The sequence below is a fragment of the Diabrotica undecimpunctata genome, chromosome 2 (genome assembly GCF_040954645.1).
Source record: "Diabrotica undecimpunctata isolate CICGRU chromosome 2, icDiaUnde3, whole genome shotgun sequence".
Classification (NCBI taxonomy): Eukaryota; Metazoa; Arthropoda; class Insecta; order Coleoptera; family Chrysomelidae; genus Diabrotica; species Diabrotica undecimpunctata.
In genome coordinates, this window is record NC_092804.1 from 130,767,191 (window position 1) to 130,786,223 (window position 19,033).

The 19,033-nt window shown below is 32.5% G+C and overlaps 1 protein-coding gene across 1 annotated transcript in view; it reads left to right on the plus strand.

The window, feature by feature from the left end:
• The window catches only part of LOC140434877 (uncharacterized), a 309,793-nt gene that overhangs the window by 171,881 nt on the left and 118,879 nt on the right, over window positions 1-19,033 (plus strand). The window contains exon 15 of the mRNA XM_072523474.1: window positions 585-812. Within this exon, the coding sequence (XP_072379575.1) occupies window positions 585-812 (228 nt within the window). The remainder of the gene's footprint in view (window positions 1-584; window positions 813-19,033) is intronic.

Here is a 19,033-nt window from a genome sequence, read left to right on the forward strand (position 1 = left end):
TATGAAACATAATGGGGACGTTTTCCCATTACCTTCCCCATCTCAGTACCACAGCCATTTAAACTGCTCCAGTTATGTTTGTGGTTGTCTAGTTTTATGCCGGACCAGGATCAATATTGATGATCGCCGCTGTCTTTTACCAGGGAGGGATAGGAAATACGTAACTAGATTTTGGAAGGAAAAAGGGATGGGTCACGGTTTCTCTCAGTAGGAAATTGAGAGCAAAGCATGTTCGAGTGGGTAGAGCCGCTTCCTTGAGGTAGACCTATTCTCTATTGGGATTTTAGAAAAGTGTTTATCCTCTACTCCAATTAAACCATACTGGAGCTTAGATTTGATAAGACTTTTTTCTGCTATATTTAGTATAAATGGATCACATTCCCATGATTTAGTAGATCTTTTAAATAAATCAAGTTTGGTATAAATAGGTACTCGTTAATATCGATTATCTCAGAAATCAGGTCTAGAAGAAAAGTTTGATAATCAATTAATTGGGAACTTTACACACATATTAAAATTTTTGTGTTATCTGATTAATTATAATCCCTTAAACTTTTTTTGCTAAATAAGCTTTCGTTTTTTAGACTACAAAAAATACGAATAACACTTATATAGAATGTTCATGTTACTATACTTCAGTAATGGTTGGCCGCTTAGAGAACAATCGTGTAAAAAAACAGTACACATTATACATGGATCATAAATTAGAAGCTCAAGCGTGCTATATCATATTTGGATGTGTATTATTTATATGGATTTTATATTGCTTATTTTTAACAATATTTTCGGTTTCACCAAAATATGAAAAAATGGTAAGTAAAGTCTTTAATTGCTTCCTATCTTTTAATAAAAAAAGACGTATATGTGAGTTATCATTGAAATAGTTTATTCATTTGAAATGCCTCTCGATATCGTTCAAATGACGATTATTTAAAACATAACTTAGTTCCATTTGTCTAATCAGTTGAAATAAAAAATCATTTTTTTTCGGTCACTATTTTGTTAGATTTACTATTTATGATCGTATATAGGTATGCATATATATATATATATATATATATATATATATATATATATATATATATATATATATATATATATATATGTGTGTGTGTGTGTGTTACGAGCAATGTCCGAAATTGGAGGACAATCCTAGCATTTACGAAAAATCTTGTCCACTTCTAACATTGTACCCCTTTACTGTACAATCTCCGAAATAGACATAATCGTCGGACTTTGTATAAAAGAATTGCTGTACAATGTTCGAATTTCAATAAGTAGCCATGCGTCAAAGTTTTAGAGAATATGACAGATTTTTACTAACATTATCATTCCATTGTAGTATGTATAATTCCTTCATGTTATTTATATTTTAGTTTGACACAGTTGATCACATTGTCGATTTGAAAACGAAAAACTCTCTGTATAAATGTTACGAGCGAAGCCCGAAATTGGACAATTCTAACATTGTACACAAATTATTGTCCACTTCTAGCAGTGTACCCCCAAAATATACAATGTCCGAAATAATCAAAATAATTGTCGAAACGCTTATCGGTTCGAATCGATTATTATTGACAAGCCACACACCAAATCAAAAATTTAAAAATCGAATCGAAGAAGAAATTGTTCTACAATAGAGATATTGTTAGTGAAACATTTCAAAGCTTCAAGAGCATAGATACATCACTATAATATAGGGAAGATGTTTGTAAAACATCTTAGATTTTCAAGAGAGATGTATGATAATTTAAAATAATTTAATTCTACGAACCCAAAAGTCAAAAACGCTGGTTAATTATGGATTTATAACCTCAATTGACGTTTGTTTGTCGTTAATAACAAATGGGGAATAATCGTAAAAATCGATATGAATCGATATCTGATATATTATTTTAAACTTTGACGCATGGCTACTTATTGAAATTCGAACATTGTACAGCAATTCTTTTATACAAAGTCCGCCGATTATATATATTTCGGAGATTGTACAGTAAAGGGGTAGAATGCTAGAAGTGGACAAGATTTTTTGTACAATGCTAGGATTGTCCAATATCGGACATTGCTCGTAACATAAATAAAAAATATACAAATATCAAATAATTAACAAGAAATGTTCGATTTTTGATTTGGTGTGTCGCTTGTCAATAATAATCGATTCGAATCGATGAGCGTTTCGATAACGATTTTTAATTTTGGTCATTTCGAACATTGTACAGTTTGCGGGTACAATGCTAGAAGTAAACAATAATTTCCATACAATGCTAGGATTGTTCCATTTCGGGCTTTGCTCGGAACATATATATATTTATGTATGTATATATATATATATATATATATATATATATATATATATATATAGATATATATATATATATATATATATATATATATATATATATATATATATATATATATATATATATATATATATATTATTGTGATATTTAAAGTCTTGGTGCGCCAAGCAATAATTAGCTAATTAATTTTTTGATTAATTAAAATTATTTAAATGATATGATTATGACTCTATCACAATTTTTAATTCTTTTATCTCAGGGTTAAATTCGTGCTTCAATATCTATGCTATTACATGTGAAAGGTAAGGTCCAAAGAATACCGGAATAATAAAAAACACATATGATCTAACACTATATATTGAAATAAAAATAATGAAATAATTCACACTCAAAAGTTTTCAATAAACAAATCTCATATAATGATTCTCAAAATTTTTTTCTACGTACGTGAACAATCAAAATTAATGGTACAAACAATATTAATTGAAATCTCAAAATCCCAAACTATTCTAACTCTCCTAATCAAAATATTTATATCCTTTCTAAATTAAGTGTAAAAATTGTGTTATCAATAAAAGAAAAACTGCAGAAAACAAAAATATCTCTCTCTGATGATGAGTGGTCCAAATCCTTGTTCCTTGTAGACTATATTATCTCCTCTCAACCGCTCCCTATGTAATCAGAAATCTTACAACAGATTGTTGCAAGTATATCGTCCTTAATGATCTCCTTCAAAAGCACAAATCATTCAAATTATGATAGCCTTTCTCCTCTCGATAAACTGAATCTCTCGTTGGCCCGAGTGAAAAATGACTCTTGGAATATCTTCTCTTTACGATAAACTGAATCTCTCGTTGGCCTGAACAGTGACTCTTGGAATATAAGTAGGAAAATATGACTTACAATATTTTGCTGCTTCAGCTTCTGTCAGATACACTAACTCCACAAAAACTCACTAACATTCAACACTACTGCTTGCTACTTCTCGGGAACCGCCAGAGAACAATCACTGTTCGTCTTACAGACTTGGAAAACCAACTGATTATTTTTTCTCTCTTCTAAATCTAGCAAAACTTTCATTCCTACATACCTATCCCACCTTTTTCAATCTCCGCCAATCAAAACTCGTCACAATTCCCCCATTTTTTCATTTCGATAACAAACAAAGTTTTACCTATAATTATAAAATTTCCTGAAACTTATTTACAAATAATATTTTTCTATAATTCTTAAAAACTAACAAAAACCTCTTTCTAAAATCTCTTCTATTGTCTTTAATCACTGCATTAATGTATTTGGAAAACCCGGTTCAATTGTCTTTGGATTTCACTTAAACTTATGCGGGTCACCCAAGTATAACAAAGAAATAATTTATGCATAGCTTACTTTTTGTTTAGTACAGGTAATCCAAGAATTTAATAACTTTCCTTCTTCGAAATGTTTGTTGGTTATTATCCTACTTATCTGAATTATTTTAATGTTTTTGAACTTTGAAATATTTTAATCAACCCAATATTTTTCTCGATTTTACATATCATAACAAATCCCCGCCATTTGATCTGCCGAAAACTCTTTGTTAAATTTTAAAAATGACAAAAGTTTTCTAGGATCAAATTATTTCACTATGTTATTAAAATCTATTCATGATATTGATAGATGTCGTGAATGTTAAAAATACCCCGTATATTTCCTGTCTCTATGTGCGCTAATTCATAACTATTTACCCCATTTTCCGTATTGACCCTATATGGACCTTCAAATATCGGCATCAATTTAGCATAAATACCATTTTGTAAATTCGACACCCTCAGTGCCTTCACTAAGACTTTATCTCCTTTCTGGAATTTGATCGGCCTTCTTCTTCGGGTTCTCTCTTGTCTTTGGAGATATTTCTCTCCACTTCGTCTCAATCTTCTTTGAATCAACTCGATCACTTCTTCGTATTGTCTGGGGGCGGTGTCTTCCCACGGTCTTGTAGGCATTGTCCCTTTCATTATATATAAAGGCGTCTCTTTGGTAACCGTATTTGGAGCACAATTCAAATAGGTCTCGATCTCAAACACTTTTCTGTCCCAATGTCGATGATGTTCTTCCGCGGCAATTCGTAGAAATTTTGTGACTTCTTGTATAAAACGCTCCGATGGGTTGCTCTGTGGATGACGGATGCTTATAAATTTTGTATCGATGCCCGTCTCTCTTAATTCCCTTTTAAAACGTTCGTTCCTAAAATATGTCGCATTGTCCAATAAAATATTGTCTGGTCTTCCCACCGTTTCTATAAAATTGTCTATCTTCCTAAGTATTTCAATTCCTTTTGTGGTTCTGCATGCGTACAATTTAACATATTTTGAGAAAAGATCCACCATAACTAATATGTGTTTATTCCTTTGAGTTGTTGGTATCAAATCGCTCAACATATCAATAGCAACAATATCCAGTTTCTTCCGAGCTACGACGTTTTTTGTGACGTTTTCATTTTTAAAGTTCCTACTTTTACACTTTTGGCATGTCACACAATTTCGAGTCACCTCTTTGGCTATTGTATAGTCCTGTCGACAAATGTAGTTCTCCCTGAACATAAGCCACACCTTTCTACTTCCAATATGTCCGCTGTCACAGTGTAACTTTAAAAAAACTTCTTTTGCCATTTGCTCCGTGATTACATAGAGTTCTTTACCATCGACCCTCTTAAAATATAGGTTATTTTCTTGTTCAGCCCTTTGCTTTTCTCTTTCATTCAATTCTTCCTGATTTTCCCTGATTTTGGCCAAAGAAAATAAGCCTGCTTCTTCTCTCATTATGTTCATGCCTACGTGGAGAGTTTTGTGATCCTCTTTGCGGAATTGTTCATCTCTCGTCAACGCATCAGCCAAAATATTGTCCGTTCCTTTGATATATTTAAATTCAAAATCATATTCTTGGAGTAAAAGAATGCCCCTATGAATTCTATTATTTACCAACCTATTTTTCATTATGTGTACCAACGCTGCATGGTCCGTTTCAATGGTGAATCTTGCCCCAAGTAGGTAAAAACGTAATTTGTTTACACAAAATAACACACTGGCAAACTCTAATTCAGTAACGCTGTATTTTCTCTCATACGTTTTGGTTACACGGGAAACAAAACATATTGGCACCTCTATATCGTCTTGTATCTGTGATAACACCCCTGCAAATTTTTTTATGGAAGCATCGGTCCTGAGAATGAAAGGTTGCTCATATCTTGGGTGGTGCACTCTTACAGCTGTGGAAAACGCTCCTTTTAAATTTTTGAAAGCGATTTCTTGTTCAGTTCCCCATTTCCATCTGACATTTTTCTTAAGTAATGCTATTAGCGGTATTTCTTTTGTACTGAGGTCTGGTATCAGCTTTTTGAAATAGTTTACCATTCCTAAAAATCCCCGCAAAGTTTTTAAATTGGTTGGCCTAGGGTAGTTGTTTATGACTTCAATTCTAACTTCTGCAAGACTAATCCCTTTTGTGTCTAATTTGAATCCTAAATACAATACCTCTTTTTGGAAAAACTGACACTTTTGAATATTTAATTTTAATCCGGCTTGATCAAGTTCTTCGAGAACAGTATGAATATGTCGTAGATGGCTTGTTATATCCGGTGAGAAAATTAATAAATCATCTATGTAATGTACAACAAATTCTCCATGCCTATTTAAAATTGTGTGTAATGCGCGAACCAAAGCAGCGCATGCACTTTGTAGTCCAAATGGTACTACCCTAAATCGGTACACCACTCCGTCGATAGAAAAAGCGGTATAATTTCGACACTTTTCTGCCAAAGGTATTAACCAAAAACTGTGTTTCAAATCGATTTTGGAGAAAATGTGTGATCCTGTGATTCGTCCAAAAATAGCTTCTATGTTCAAAGGCGCTTCGTATTGCGCGATTGTGTGCGAATTAATGTTTCTTGCGTCTAAATCGCAAATCACCATTTGATTTTTTTACGCATACTATCGGGTTGATATATGGAGAGTCACATCTTTCGATCACCTTGTCTTTGATCAGATTTTCAATTTCCTGTCCGACGCTTTGCCTGTATTTATACGGGATTGGATATGTTTTCGATTTAAAATTTTCTAAGTTTTTAAACTTAAAAGAATGTTCATAATTTTTAGCCACTCGGCTTTCTTCATTAATAAGATCTCCATAATTTTCTAAAATCTTCTCTATTTCCTTCTCCATGTTTTCTCCACATATTATTTTTCTTTCATCCTCAGTTTGTTCACATGTGTTCACTGTCCGTATTACTTCTTCACAAAATTCTGGATTCTCGTCCATAATTGCCATTTCTTCTCTGTCCTCTTCCGTTATTTCTTCTTCTATTTTTTCTTTATCTTTAATTTCTATCTGGTATTCCGAGCACCATGTTTCGGCTCCTTCCATTTTTCTGCTTATAACTTCTTTTTTTTCCTGCTTTCTCTTCGAACTCTTCTTCTTTTTTTTTTCTCTTTTCCTCTTCGGATTAATTTTTTTCTTGAGCTTTCGATTTATCCTCTACCGTCATATTGATTTCTTTATGTTTTTCTTGTCCATTTATCCTTTCAGAAAATTTTCTCCTATCTGTTTCCTTTTCTTCTTCTATGTTGTCTGGTTCTGCTCTGATTTCCAGTTGATTTTCCGAAAAATTGATGGTGATATGTTTTTCACTCAATTCATCAATTCCCGCTATCATATCATGATTTAGATCTTCGATCACCACACATTGCATAATATAGAATTGGTCTCCCACTCTGATCCGTACTCCTAAACCTTCGTTTACTGTCGTCAATTTTTTATTATTTGCACCCACTAAAGCAACCCTCGGAATCTTATACACAAATCTGTCCATATTTAATTCTTTTACTAGTTTTTTATTGATTAACGAAATTTCCGATCCAGAATCAATCAGAATTTTAATCGCTTTATGTTTTATAAATGCATCTAAAAATATTAGATTGGAATTAGAATTTTGTTTTTCGTTTCCCGCCAACTGTATAAACTCTCTCGGGTGACAAAATATACCGGAGAGTTTTTTACTTTTGTTTAGTGGATGCCTTATTGAAAATCCTGTCTGGATTCATTGAATACTTCTTCTTCCTCCTTTTCTATTGCCACATGATTCATCTCTCTTCTGTTTTGTCGTTGGAATCTCTGATTATTTCTATCGTCCCTTTGTTCGTTCGTATTCCTATTAGGAGGATTTTGTGCATCTCTATTCCTGTTGTGATTTTCATTTGTACTATTTTGTGTATCATTCCGGTTATCGTAATTTTGTTGTCTATTGTAATTATTGTAATTTCTCGGCCTATATTCGTTTGTTGATCTGGGATGTCGGTTTCTCTGGTCATAATTTGATGAATACCTTCTTTCCGGTCCATTATATTGGTCATGTTGTCTTCTATTTCTCATTTCTTTTCTTTTCGCTTCTTTTAATTGAAGGAATTGGCACAAACTATCAATATCTTGATAGTTTCTCAAAATCACGTGATCTTCCAACGTTTCCTCAAAATGTCTGCTGATCATTTCTACCAGCTGTTCGGTAGAATATTTGTATTCTAGATATTTTGAATTGTTATATATCTGCAAAGCATATCTTTCTTCAGATATTCCCATTTTTTCGTGATATTTTCCATTCTGTAGCTCTTGGTTGATTTCTCTCTGTTTATTTTTTCCGCAGAAATAGTTGAGAAATTTATTTTCAAAATCTGTCCAATTTTCAAACTCATCTTCCTTGCTTTTATACCATAACGCTGCTCCTTCTTTCAAATGGTTTCTAATTGTTTCTTTGCAATCGTCAAAATATCTGATATGTTGTAATTTGGTTTTCAAATTTTTAACAAACGGTACTGGGTGTGTTTTCCGAATATCCCCGCCAAATTGTATTTTCGCCTCGCTTGTTCCATGGATGATAACTTCTCTCCTGTCTCCCGTCTCTCGTTGTTTTCTGATATCCTCAATTTGTTTTTCTATTTCTTTCTTGTCTTCTTTCATTACATTTTCAAGTTTGCTTTCTAATTCCTCCAAATTATCTTTAATTCTCATTTCTTGTTCTTTCATATCATTTTTAATTTCATTAATCTCTTCTATTTGTTGTATCAGTTCTTTCTTTATCCCCTCAACACATCCTCTAATTTCCTGTTCATAGTTTTCCAGACGCTGCTCTATATTGCTCATTGTTTGTTTTGTTTTCCGTTGGTTTTCTTCCATTTTTAGTGATGTTTCTTGTTGATTTCTATCCATTTTTAGTGATGTTTCTTGTTGGTTTCTATCAATTTTCTTTGATGTTTCAATTTGGTTTTTCTCTATTGTTTGTGTCTGTATTTGCATCATTGCTAATAATTTTTCCAGCATCCCTGTTTCTTTTCTTTCCTCCATTATTGTGGCATTTCCTTCATTATCCGATCCTTCATCAATAATTGTTTCCTCTTCTATCTTATCCTCTTTCCTTTCTTGCGTTTTACTTTGACTCCTTGTGGTCGACGTTGTTTCTTTTCGTTACTGTTTTTGTCCCCGCCAAATGTGAAATTTTACAACACTCTATATGTTTCAGAACACGACAATATTTCTCCCCAAATGTATTGAATTTTCACGACAAATATCAAATATGCAATCAGTAAAATTCAAATAATTCAAAATAAATATCAAATGTACGATTGATAAAGAAAATAAAATCAAATAATTCAATAGCAGTAAATATCCACTAACTACGATCAATCAATAAATCAAATTTATATTCCCTGGAAAAATTGTCAAAATACTTTCAAATTCAAATTCCCTCAATGTTATATGTTTTTATCTCTGGATCACCTGTACTTATTCCAGATCTCTTTCCCTTCCTTCAAATGTAAAGCTGCGATATTTTCAAGCCCTACGTTTTGGAAGCCAGTTATTGTGATATTTAAAGTCTTGGTGCGCCAAGCAATAATTAGCTAATTAATTTTTTGATTAATTAAAATTATTTAAATGATATGATTATGACTCTATCACAATTTTTAATTCTTTTATCTCAGGGTTAAATTCGTGCTTCAATATCTATGCTATTACATGTGAAAGGTAAGGTCCAAAGAATACCGGAATAATAAAAAACACATATGATCTAACACTATATATTGAAATAAAAATAATGAAATAATTCACACTCAAAAGTTTTCAATAAACAAATCTCATATAATGATTCTCAAAATTTTTTTCTACGTACGTGAACAATCAAAATTAATGGTACAAACAATATTAATTGAAATCTCAAAATCCCAAACTATTCTAACTCTCCTAATCAAAATATTTATATCCTTTCTAAATTAAGTGTAAAAATTGTGTTATCAATAAAAGAAAAACTGCAGAAAACAAAAATATCTCTCTCTGATGATGAGTGGTCCAAATCCTTGTTCCTTGTAGACTATATTATCTCCTCTCAACCGCTCCCTATGTAATCAGAAATCTTACAACAGATTGTTGCAAGTATATCGTCCTTAATGATCTCCTTCAAAAGCACAAATCATTCAAATTATGATAGCCTTTCTCCTCTCGATAAACTGAATCTCTCGTTGGCCCGAGTGAAAAATGACTCTTGGAATATCTTCTCTTTACGATAAACTGAATCTCTCGTTGGCCTGAACAGTGACTCTTGGAATATAAGTAGGAAAATATGACTTACAATATTTTTCTGCTTCAGCTTCTGTCAGATACACTAACTCCACAAAAACTCACTAACATTCAACACTACTGCTTGCTACTTCTCGGGAACCGCCAGAGAACAATCACTGTTCGTCTTACAGACTTGGAAAACCAACTGATTATTTTTTTTCTCTCCTAAATCTAGCTAAACTTTCATTCCTACATACCTATCCCACCTTTTTCAATCTCAGCCAATCAAAACTCGTCACAATTCCCCCATTTTTTCATTTCAATAACAAACAAATTTTTACCTATAATTATAAAATTTTCTAAAACTTATTTACAAATAATATTTTTCTATAATTCTTAAAAACTAACAAAAACCTCTTTCTAAAATCTCTTCTATTGTCTTTAATCACTGCATTAATGTATTTGGAAAACCCGGTTCAATTGTCTTTGGATTTCACTTAAACTTATGCGGGTCACCCAAGTATAACAAAGAAATAATTTATGCATAGCTTACTTTTTGTTTAGTACAGGTAATCCAAGAATTTAATAACTTTCCTTCTTCGAAATGTTTGTTGGTTATTATCCTACTTATCTGAATTATTTTAATGTTTTTGAACTTTGAAATATTTTAATCAACCCAATATTTTTCTCGATTTTACATATCATAACAATATATATATATATATATATATATATATATATATATATATATATATATATATATATATACATATATATATATATACATATATATATATATATATATATATATATTTATATATATATATATATATATATATATATATATATATAACAACACAGTTTAATAGGGCTGCAGTCAGAAGGTTTGGCATGGTGTTACAGAAACACCCTTTTGACTTTTTACTTTTGGTCTAGCTTTCGGAATTGTTTTATTTCTTCTTCAAGATACTGTAATTAGAAGAATCTGTAAATATTTACCGATATATCACAAATTGTCAGTGCAGCTTACTCGTCGTTGAGATTATTTATATAAAGCTATGACACTCAACATTAATAACACACATATAAAATATAACATATAAAATAATCAACAAAATACATTTTAAAATTTAGTTATGATAGTAAAAATTTCATTTGTGACATCTTTTAATGGTGTGTTTTAACTGATCCATAGAGAACAGAAAGACAAAACAAAAACAAAAATGAGGTCCGACAACTGACACTGACATTGACACATAACACATCAGAGCTACCACAATCTAAAATAACGTATGGTTGCCTACCCTATATTCCAGTTCTCACTCCTAAGCTAATGAACATTTTCAAAAATGTTAGTGGCTTAAAAATTGCAACTAAGAATGTGAAAACGGTATCGAAGTTGTACACAAAGACAAAGAATCCTTTCACAATACAGGAGTCATCGAATGTTGTTTATTCGATACCGTGTACCAATTGTAAAAACGTGTATTCGGAGAATCATCTCGTAATTGTCACAGTAGACTGATCTCACATCGCAGCGACATAAAAACCAAAAAAATAAACGCATGTGCGCTCACAGAACATGCATTAACGTTAAAACATGAATTTAATTTCGGGGTTTCCTGTATTTTGGTAAAGGAAAAAACCATTGAAAACGTGTTTTCTTGGAAATGTGTTTCATAAAATCCAATACGTCTTGTATAAATAAAAAATCTGACATAGATAAACTGAGCAACATTTGTTCTTATTTACTGACAAAACATCAAAAATAAAATAAAGATTTACTTTCCCCGATCACCGGGGTAATTCCGACAGACGTTTGGTGTAATGCCGACAGTAGTAATAATAAGAAAATAATGAGACAACTAATGGTATCGCTATATACGAAAACATTAAATACTTAAAGGAAAACAAAAAAAGTAGACACATAAATATATACGAGTATATTAAAAATCAAAAGTTGTTTCTACAACAAAGATCTTAGTTTAAAAAACAAAAGCCACAGTGATAGTTTTCAGGGCAATCATACCCACTGCAATCAGCGTTAGTTCGTTGTCCACATAACACACATCTGTACCATAGTTCAGTTTTTACACCAAACTCACCGCAAACCAAACACATTTTAGTGTTTTCGGAAATTAATTCAAAACTGTCATCAAACTCGTTGTCATCACATATTTTTGATTCATCTATTAATTTAATAAATTTGTACTGTAAAGTGATACTAGTAGGAAAGTTTTGGGGAAGTTCTGATTTTTTCATTCCATATGTGTTTTGGGGTGCTAAATCTGAATCTGAGGTTTGCGGACAAAATTTCGTGACGCAACATTTAAAAAACCAGAAGAAATCGGTTATTTTTTTGCTTTTTTCCGGTTTTTTGCTTAAAACTCGAAAACGGTTAACTTTTAGTAAATGGTCTGTTTACATAAATTAAAGTACTTAAAGTTGTGTACAAATGTCACTATTTTGGTTATTGTACAGACAAACCTTTCGGTCTCAAGTGCAAGTTGAAAATTGGCAATTTGTACCGGTGTGACTGCAAAACCCACGTTTTAGATTTGTATTGAAAGGTTTTCAGTTAATTTCCCCTAGTATTTAAGTTAATTAAAATAAAGACCGAGTCACACGGATAATTCACGTTTTGACTCAAATATTATAGCTAGATTGCAAAAAATCAAAATAACAAAAAGTTAAAAAGCAGTTAAAGCCGCTTTACATTCCAAACGGCAACAATGTGCTAAACTGTTGTAGACGTTGTAGTATGTGTGTACGTGTAGCGCACACTAGCGCACTATAAACTGGATGGCTCTCGGTCGGCATTCGGCACCGCACACACACATACACACTATACGACTACCTACGCGAGTCAGTTTGAGATCGTGCGGGGCTCGGAGTAGCTGCGCCGGAGACTGTGTACCTGCGTGACTGCGTGCCTAGTCTCTTTGTATTATTTATAAACAATAATACGATTTCTACAAGTTATGTTTACGTGTGGTGTTAAAAATGGCTTCTGACCTTTGTTTTATTTGTGATAAAGTACTGAATAATGATGTTGAAAAGGTGACAACGGTGCGGGAAAAAGGTTTGAAAACATTTATTGAGTCGAGCAAGAAGAGGAAAGATGATCATCATGTTCAGCTAAGTAAAAAATCTGCAGTTGAGGTTCATGAGAAATGTCGCAAAAACTACAATGATGTAAAAATGATTACCGCTTATTTGAAGAAAGTTGAGGAGGGTAGGGAGCAAGTTCAAAGGCGTTCTACTGAACCACCTTTCAATTTTAAAACTCAATGTTTAATGTGTGGTCTCGTCATAACACCTGAGTTTATGGAACAGCAAAGAAAAAAGAAAGCCAATCGCAATAGGGTGTATCAGCTTCGAGGTCTAAAAGTCAAAGAAACTGTTATTAGAAGAGCAGAAGAACGTGGTGATGAGTATGGAAAAGCCATAATCAAACGCCTTTTGACTGTCTCAGACTTGGTAGCTTCTGACTGTCGATATCATAGTTTATGCATGAGAAAACTGTACAATCGCCCAATAACTCAAAAAAAGTAAAAAAAAAACGGGTCCATTTGCCGATGATGTTGAAAGAGCAATGGAAGATGTTTACAATCTATTTTGCAATCTTCATCTCTTTTTGATAAATGACTTAACTTTAAACTTTTATTTTCCAGAACCAGCACTCATCGTTATCGAAGAACCTCAGCCAGGGCCTTCCAAAAGACAACGGCTCATATAAATTTTGCTTATTATAATTTATAATCATAATAATATATGATCATAAGTAACGAGATTTTAAGTTTTATTTTGTTACGAGTTCTACCTACCTACTGAATTTGCATAATTTTTACCTTTTTTCTTTTTAATTACTTGTGTGGAAAACCCGGTGACATTTATCAAATAACAGCATCCATAAAAATTAAATATTGAAATGCAAAAAGTGAGTTTTGCATAAACTGCTAAAAATTTACAATTTTCAACTCGCACTAGAAACCGAACGATTCGTCTGAAAAAAAAAACTAATACTTACTGGTATTTGTAGAAAATTTCAATTACTTTAATTTCTGTAAACAGACCATTTACCAAAAGTTGATAGTTTTCGAGTTTTAAGCAAAAAACCTGAAAAAAGAAAAAAAAACGGTTTATTCTGTTTTTTTTTTAATGTGGCGTCACGAAATTTTGTCCGCAAACCCCAGATTCGGATTAAGCACCCCAAAAAACATATGGAATGAAAAAATCGAAACTACCCCAAAACTCTCCTAGCAAAAATACAATTTAACTGAACTATATACCTTCTTCGGAAGACGATTCTTCAAAATTAATTTGTGTTCGACACCTTCTTCATTTTTGTCAGACTACCTTCTTCGGAAGACGATTCTTCAAAATTAATTTGTGTTCGACACCTTCTTCATTTTTGTTACCTTGCGTTTTAATGCGCCCAATTTTATTTGGGTTTTATTTTCAACTTTTAACTGTTTACTTTTTTCACTCTTTAACATTTTTAGCTTCAGATTCAGGTTGACCTTTGGATCTTGTAGTAATCTTTTCTAGTCTATACTTGGCTTCTAAGTCCCTAATTTCTTTTTTTTTTTCTATGTGTCTTTCAAAACCGATTTCATAGGGGTGCCAGTCATAACTAATGAGTGTTGTTTTCTGTAATTTTTTAAATTTCGTTTATCATCATTAAATGATTTTGGAAGAGGTGATACTGATTCCAAAATGTATTTGAAATAAGATATATTCTCAGAGGATTTTAGACATGAATTTGGTACAACATTCGTTTTCGAACTACCAGGTAATGGATTTTTATAAATCCCACTTAAATCTAAGCTGGTTGTTGTCTTGGTTTCAAATTTCTGTACAGTATCTTTTAAATTATGTTTTAAAATCTGACAAGTTTTGAGACACGTCTCGTTAGCGCTTGCAAGCTCCCCAGTGACATTATGATTGTGTTCATGAAGAGTTGCACCAAGTGCTGGTTCATAAATATTTTTAGAGTCAACGATGACTGGAGTTTAAGTGTCTTGCTCGGTAACAAAGTCTATATCAGTAAATTTTTCAGGGCTATACGGTAAGATCCCTGAAGCACTAAACCCTGAAACTCTTTGGTCCATCGTTGCGACTTTCAAGCTTCATTAAATATAGATGTTATGTCATACATAGAAATCTTCTGAAATTGGTTTTCCCTCAAGAACCTGTCACACTGTATATTGAATGCTTTCTTCAGGGGGCCATAAAACGACAAATCCAAAGGCTGTAGTTTATGTGATGTGTGAGGTAGCATTGAGACAACATGTATATGATTAGATCTACAATAATCATAACTATCAAGAGAGATGTGACTCCCGTGATTGTCCATGATCAACAAGACGGGATCTTTCTTTGTTGGTTTTACGTTGTCTTTGAAATGTGTGAGCCACTTCATGAAGATATCTTCATTTGACCAGCCTTTATGGGAGCATTTGTAAATGGCTCCAGCTGGTCCACCTTTCTCTAACTGAAATTACATTATCTGCCTAGGATATATAAATATGGGCGGTATGTATGCACCTTAAGCACTCAAAGTACAGACAATCGTAATGTGTCTGCCTCTTTCCTAACTTGTGACAGAGCCGACCTGATGTTGGCCCTTAGTAGCTAAAATAGTTCCAGGTTTTTGGACCATAGATATACCAGTTTCGTCCATATTAAATATTTTAGTGGACTTAAAAGGATGTTTCTTGTAAACTGCTTCCAAATTGGAAAAAATAAATCCACTTTAGATTTGTTAAAGGCAATAGCTCGGTTCAGACTTATTGCTGAGGGTTGACTATGACTTAAGGTAACTCTTACGAAATCCGAAAACCCAGTCCTCTACAGCCATTTTTGTACATTTACTAAATTTGTGTTTTATTTTTAACTTTTCAGCAAGATCATACGCAAGTCTCCGTAAGTCTGTGAAAGTATTGCCATAAAACTGGTTTGATAGTTGTTCGATGTGATCAGCTAATATAGCTTCTTGTTTTGCTGAAAAGTACGATTTCCTTCCCAATGCTGGTTTTTCGGTAGAATTAGATTTGAGACGGTCATGAAGCGTAATTCTTGGAATATTCAATTTAACGGCAACACTTTTTACGGATCGTTCACTTTGAACCAATTCAAGTGCCCTTTTTAGTAACTCCTCGTTTCATTTGCCCCTTTCCGTTGTTCTTTTTCTCGATCTCACCATCTAACACACATCAAAAGCAACGTCTTTGGTATCAAATAATTTTTTTTTTTTTAATAAAAATATTTAAATTTAAAATAAATGGAGTAATACTGACACCTGTCGATATTTCTCCCCATTGGTGTGTCGGCATTACATTATGTTTCCTGTCGGACAAGATGGTGGTTAAAAAAATCTACAGACTGAATGTTAAAATGTGTTTTTATAATAATATAATTTGTTATAGAGTTACCTTCATTTGTAGGGAAGTCAATAATTAGATCAAAAACTAATAAAAAATATAACAATTCCGAATAAAATAACTAGTTTGCTTGGATGACGGAAACTAACTGAGCGCTAACTGTGGTGTCACTCGCTAAGCAGCAGCACTATACAGTGACGTATTGAACTAAAAATAAAATCAAAACCCTCTGTGTCGGTATTGCCCCGTATATCGGGATTCCCCCGGTCTACCCTACAACTTACATATCTTGAAAATATAGATAAAAAAGAACACAATGAGATTTTATAAGGTATTCTAAGGTGAAGGAAACAACCGCGTTTTTCATTATCAAATAAACAACTTTCTAATAAACAATTGGAATAAATTTTAAATATTTTTCAACAATAATTTATGGGTACCTTAAGGGTGTTAAAATACGTATTTTTATGTAACTTTTTGTTTTTATTTATGCCATTTTATGTTTATTACTCCTACAAGTTTTTGCAGTTTTTCGCAATTGTTTTAATAAATTATCGACCAAATTTAATTTAGAAGGTCTAAAATGAATCGGTTTTTTATAACCTTTCAAAAAAAAAACAAAAATGAAAACTTCTGATTATAAAAAAAACATTAAAAATATTTTGCTGAAAAAAAAAGAGTGCTTTTGTTCACAAATATATTACTTGGCTATCAGTAGACAAATAACATGGTGTTTATATTTTTCTTTAAATTTCCAATCTGAGGTTATTTGTTATTCTGAAAACTAAATAAATTATTATTTTTTGTATTACAATTTTTTATTTTTTTATTTTTTATTTTTACTAATATCAAACTCATAATTTTAATGTCTGTTCAATTTTGCACATGCGTAAAACAATGATATATTTTTCGCTGTATCAAATTCTATGTTCTCAATGTCAATATTAAAAACCATTGCTTAATCCAACACTTAATAATAATTCCTCACACCTAATTTTAACTCCACTCATTTCGATATACACTATACAGACCGTTTTGAACTAGCAAACAAAAATCGCACGTACTTACATTTTTGTGCCCGTCGAGAACTTTTTTTCTCATCCCTCTCATCTTGATGCTCGTACAGAAGAGACGCTCTTTTCGTACCTCTATAAGTTTCCTGTCGTAGACAAGAGACATGCTTGCCGTCTATATTAGTGATAACGACCAACTAATAGAAATAGTACCGTGATACAAGATAAAAACCGCTAATCTGCTATAGACAAACTCATACGAGAATCGATGCATATGAACCCTACTAATATGAGATTTGCCAGTAAAGAACAACAATAATTTGGTTAGACTTTTATAAACTTGATTAGGGATTTTTGTGTAACCATAATTCCCTCTGCTAACTATTTTTTTTTTTTTTATTAGAAAAATATGTCGCATCCACCAAAAGGTTATTAGCGACGGAACAAAATATAAATAACAAAGTTAAACACCTACAGATGATACAAAATGTTTATGGATCTAAGATAATTCACTATATTGTCACAGGAACAGTTTTGACCTAAAGCCTGTGGTAGAGCGAGTGGATCTTGTAGCGCTGTCTTTCTTGGTCATATTTACTACAAATTGTTAAAAAGTGTTTGACTGTTAATCGGACGTTACACTGATTACATATAGGTGGATTTTTCTTTGTGAAAAGGTAGGAGTGCGTTAATCTGGTATGTCCTAGACGTAAACGCGCAACCGCAATTTGTTCTCGTCTATTGCGCGACGATGGAAACCACTGAGACACATTATTTTTGATTTTATTTAAATTGGAATTAGTTTGAGACCACTCATTTCGCCACAAACACAACACTTTTTAAAATAAGCTTTTAAGTCACTGGAAACACACTTGTCTATCGGCTCCGACAAATCACTTAAAATTGCCTCTCGTGCAATCCTGTCAGCTTCTTCATTTCCTGTTATTCCGACGTGTGAGGGAACCTCACACCTGAGAGTTAGATGATACTGAACGATTGTCTACAGAAGAGTCACTATCTAAGTCAGAAATCTCTTTCCCTAAGTGGTTGTGTAGTTTCTTTTGAAGTTTTATAAACTTGCTTTTTGTAGATTTATCATTTGCATATTGATAGCTGCTTTGTAAAAGATGGAGTAAACCAGCCATATCAGTTGTAAATTCTTTTACGACGCTAATAGTGTCGGGGGAGCCTTGGACATTATCAATCAGTAAGGACAATTGGTGGAAATTTAAAACGAATGGTGGGGTATGATTATCAATGAAATTTTCAAGAGTTTCCCGTGTAGATTGGACTTTAGATGAGCGTGGTTTTTTTGGTTTAGAGAGTTTGGGTTTTGCAAACAGATTTTCTGATAAAATTGCTCAATCTGAAGGAGGCGTGTCGATCTCACCAATACTGCGTTTTATGGAAGAACTTGCGTTTTTGCAATTGCTATTAGAGTTTTCACTTAGATGATGTGGCTTTATTACATTTGGAAGTACTGGAGCAAACTCATTGGTAGTGACAGAAGTCGAGCTTGTAGTTTTATTTGTAAGATTGGTTGAAATGGTTGTTTCAAAAAATTGTAGTGATGTATCAGTTTTATTAGAATTTTCTGCAGTTGTATCTAATGGAAAAGGAGCTGATAGATTGGAAAATATTGCTTCCGAAGTTTGTGAAAACGGTATTGCCGCTGAAGGAGGTTGATTAAAAGTGTTGCTATGAGTAGGAGTATTAGTAGTTTCTTTGTCGTGGAGATTTGTAGGTGTAGGTGATA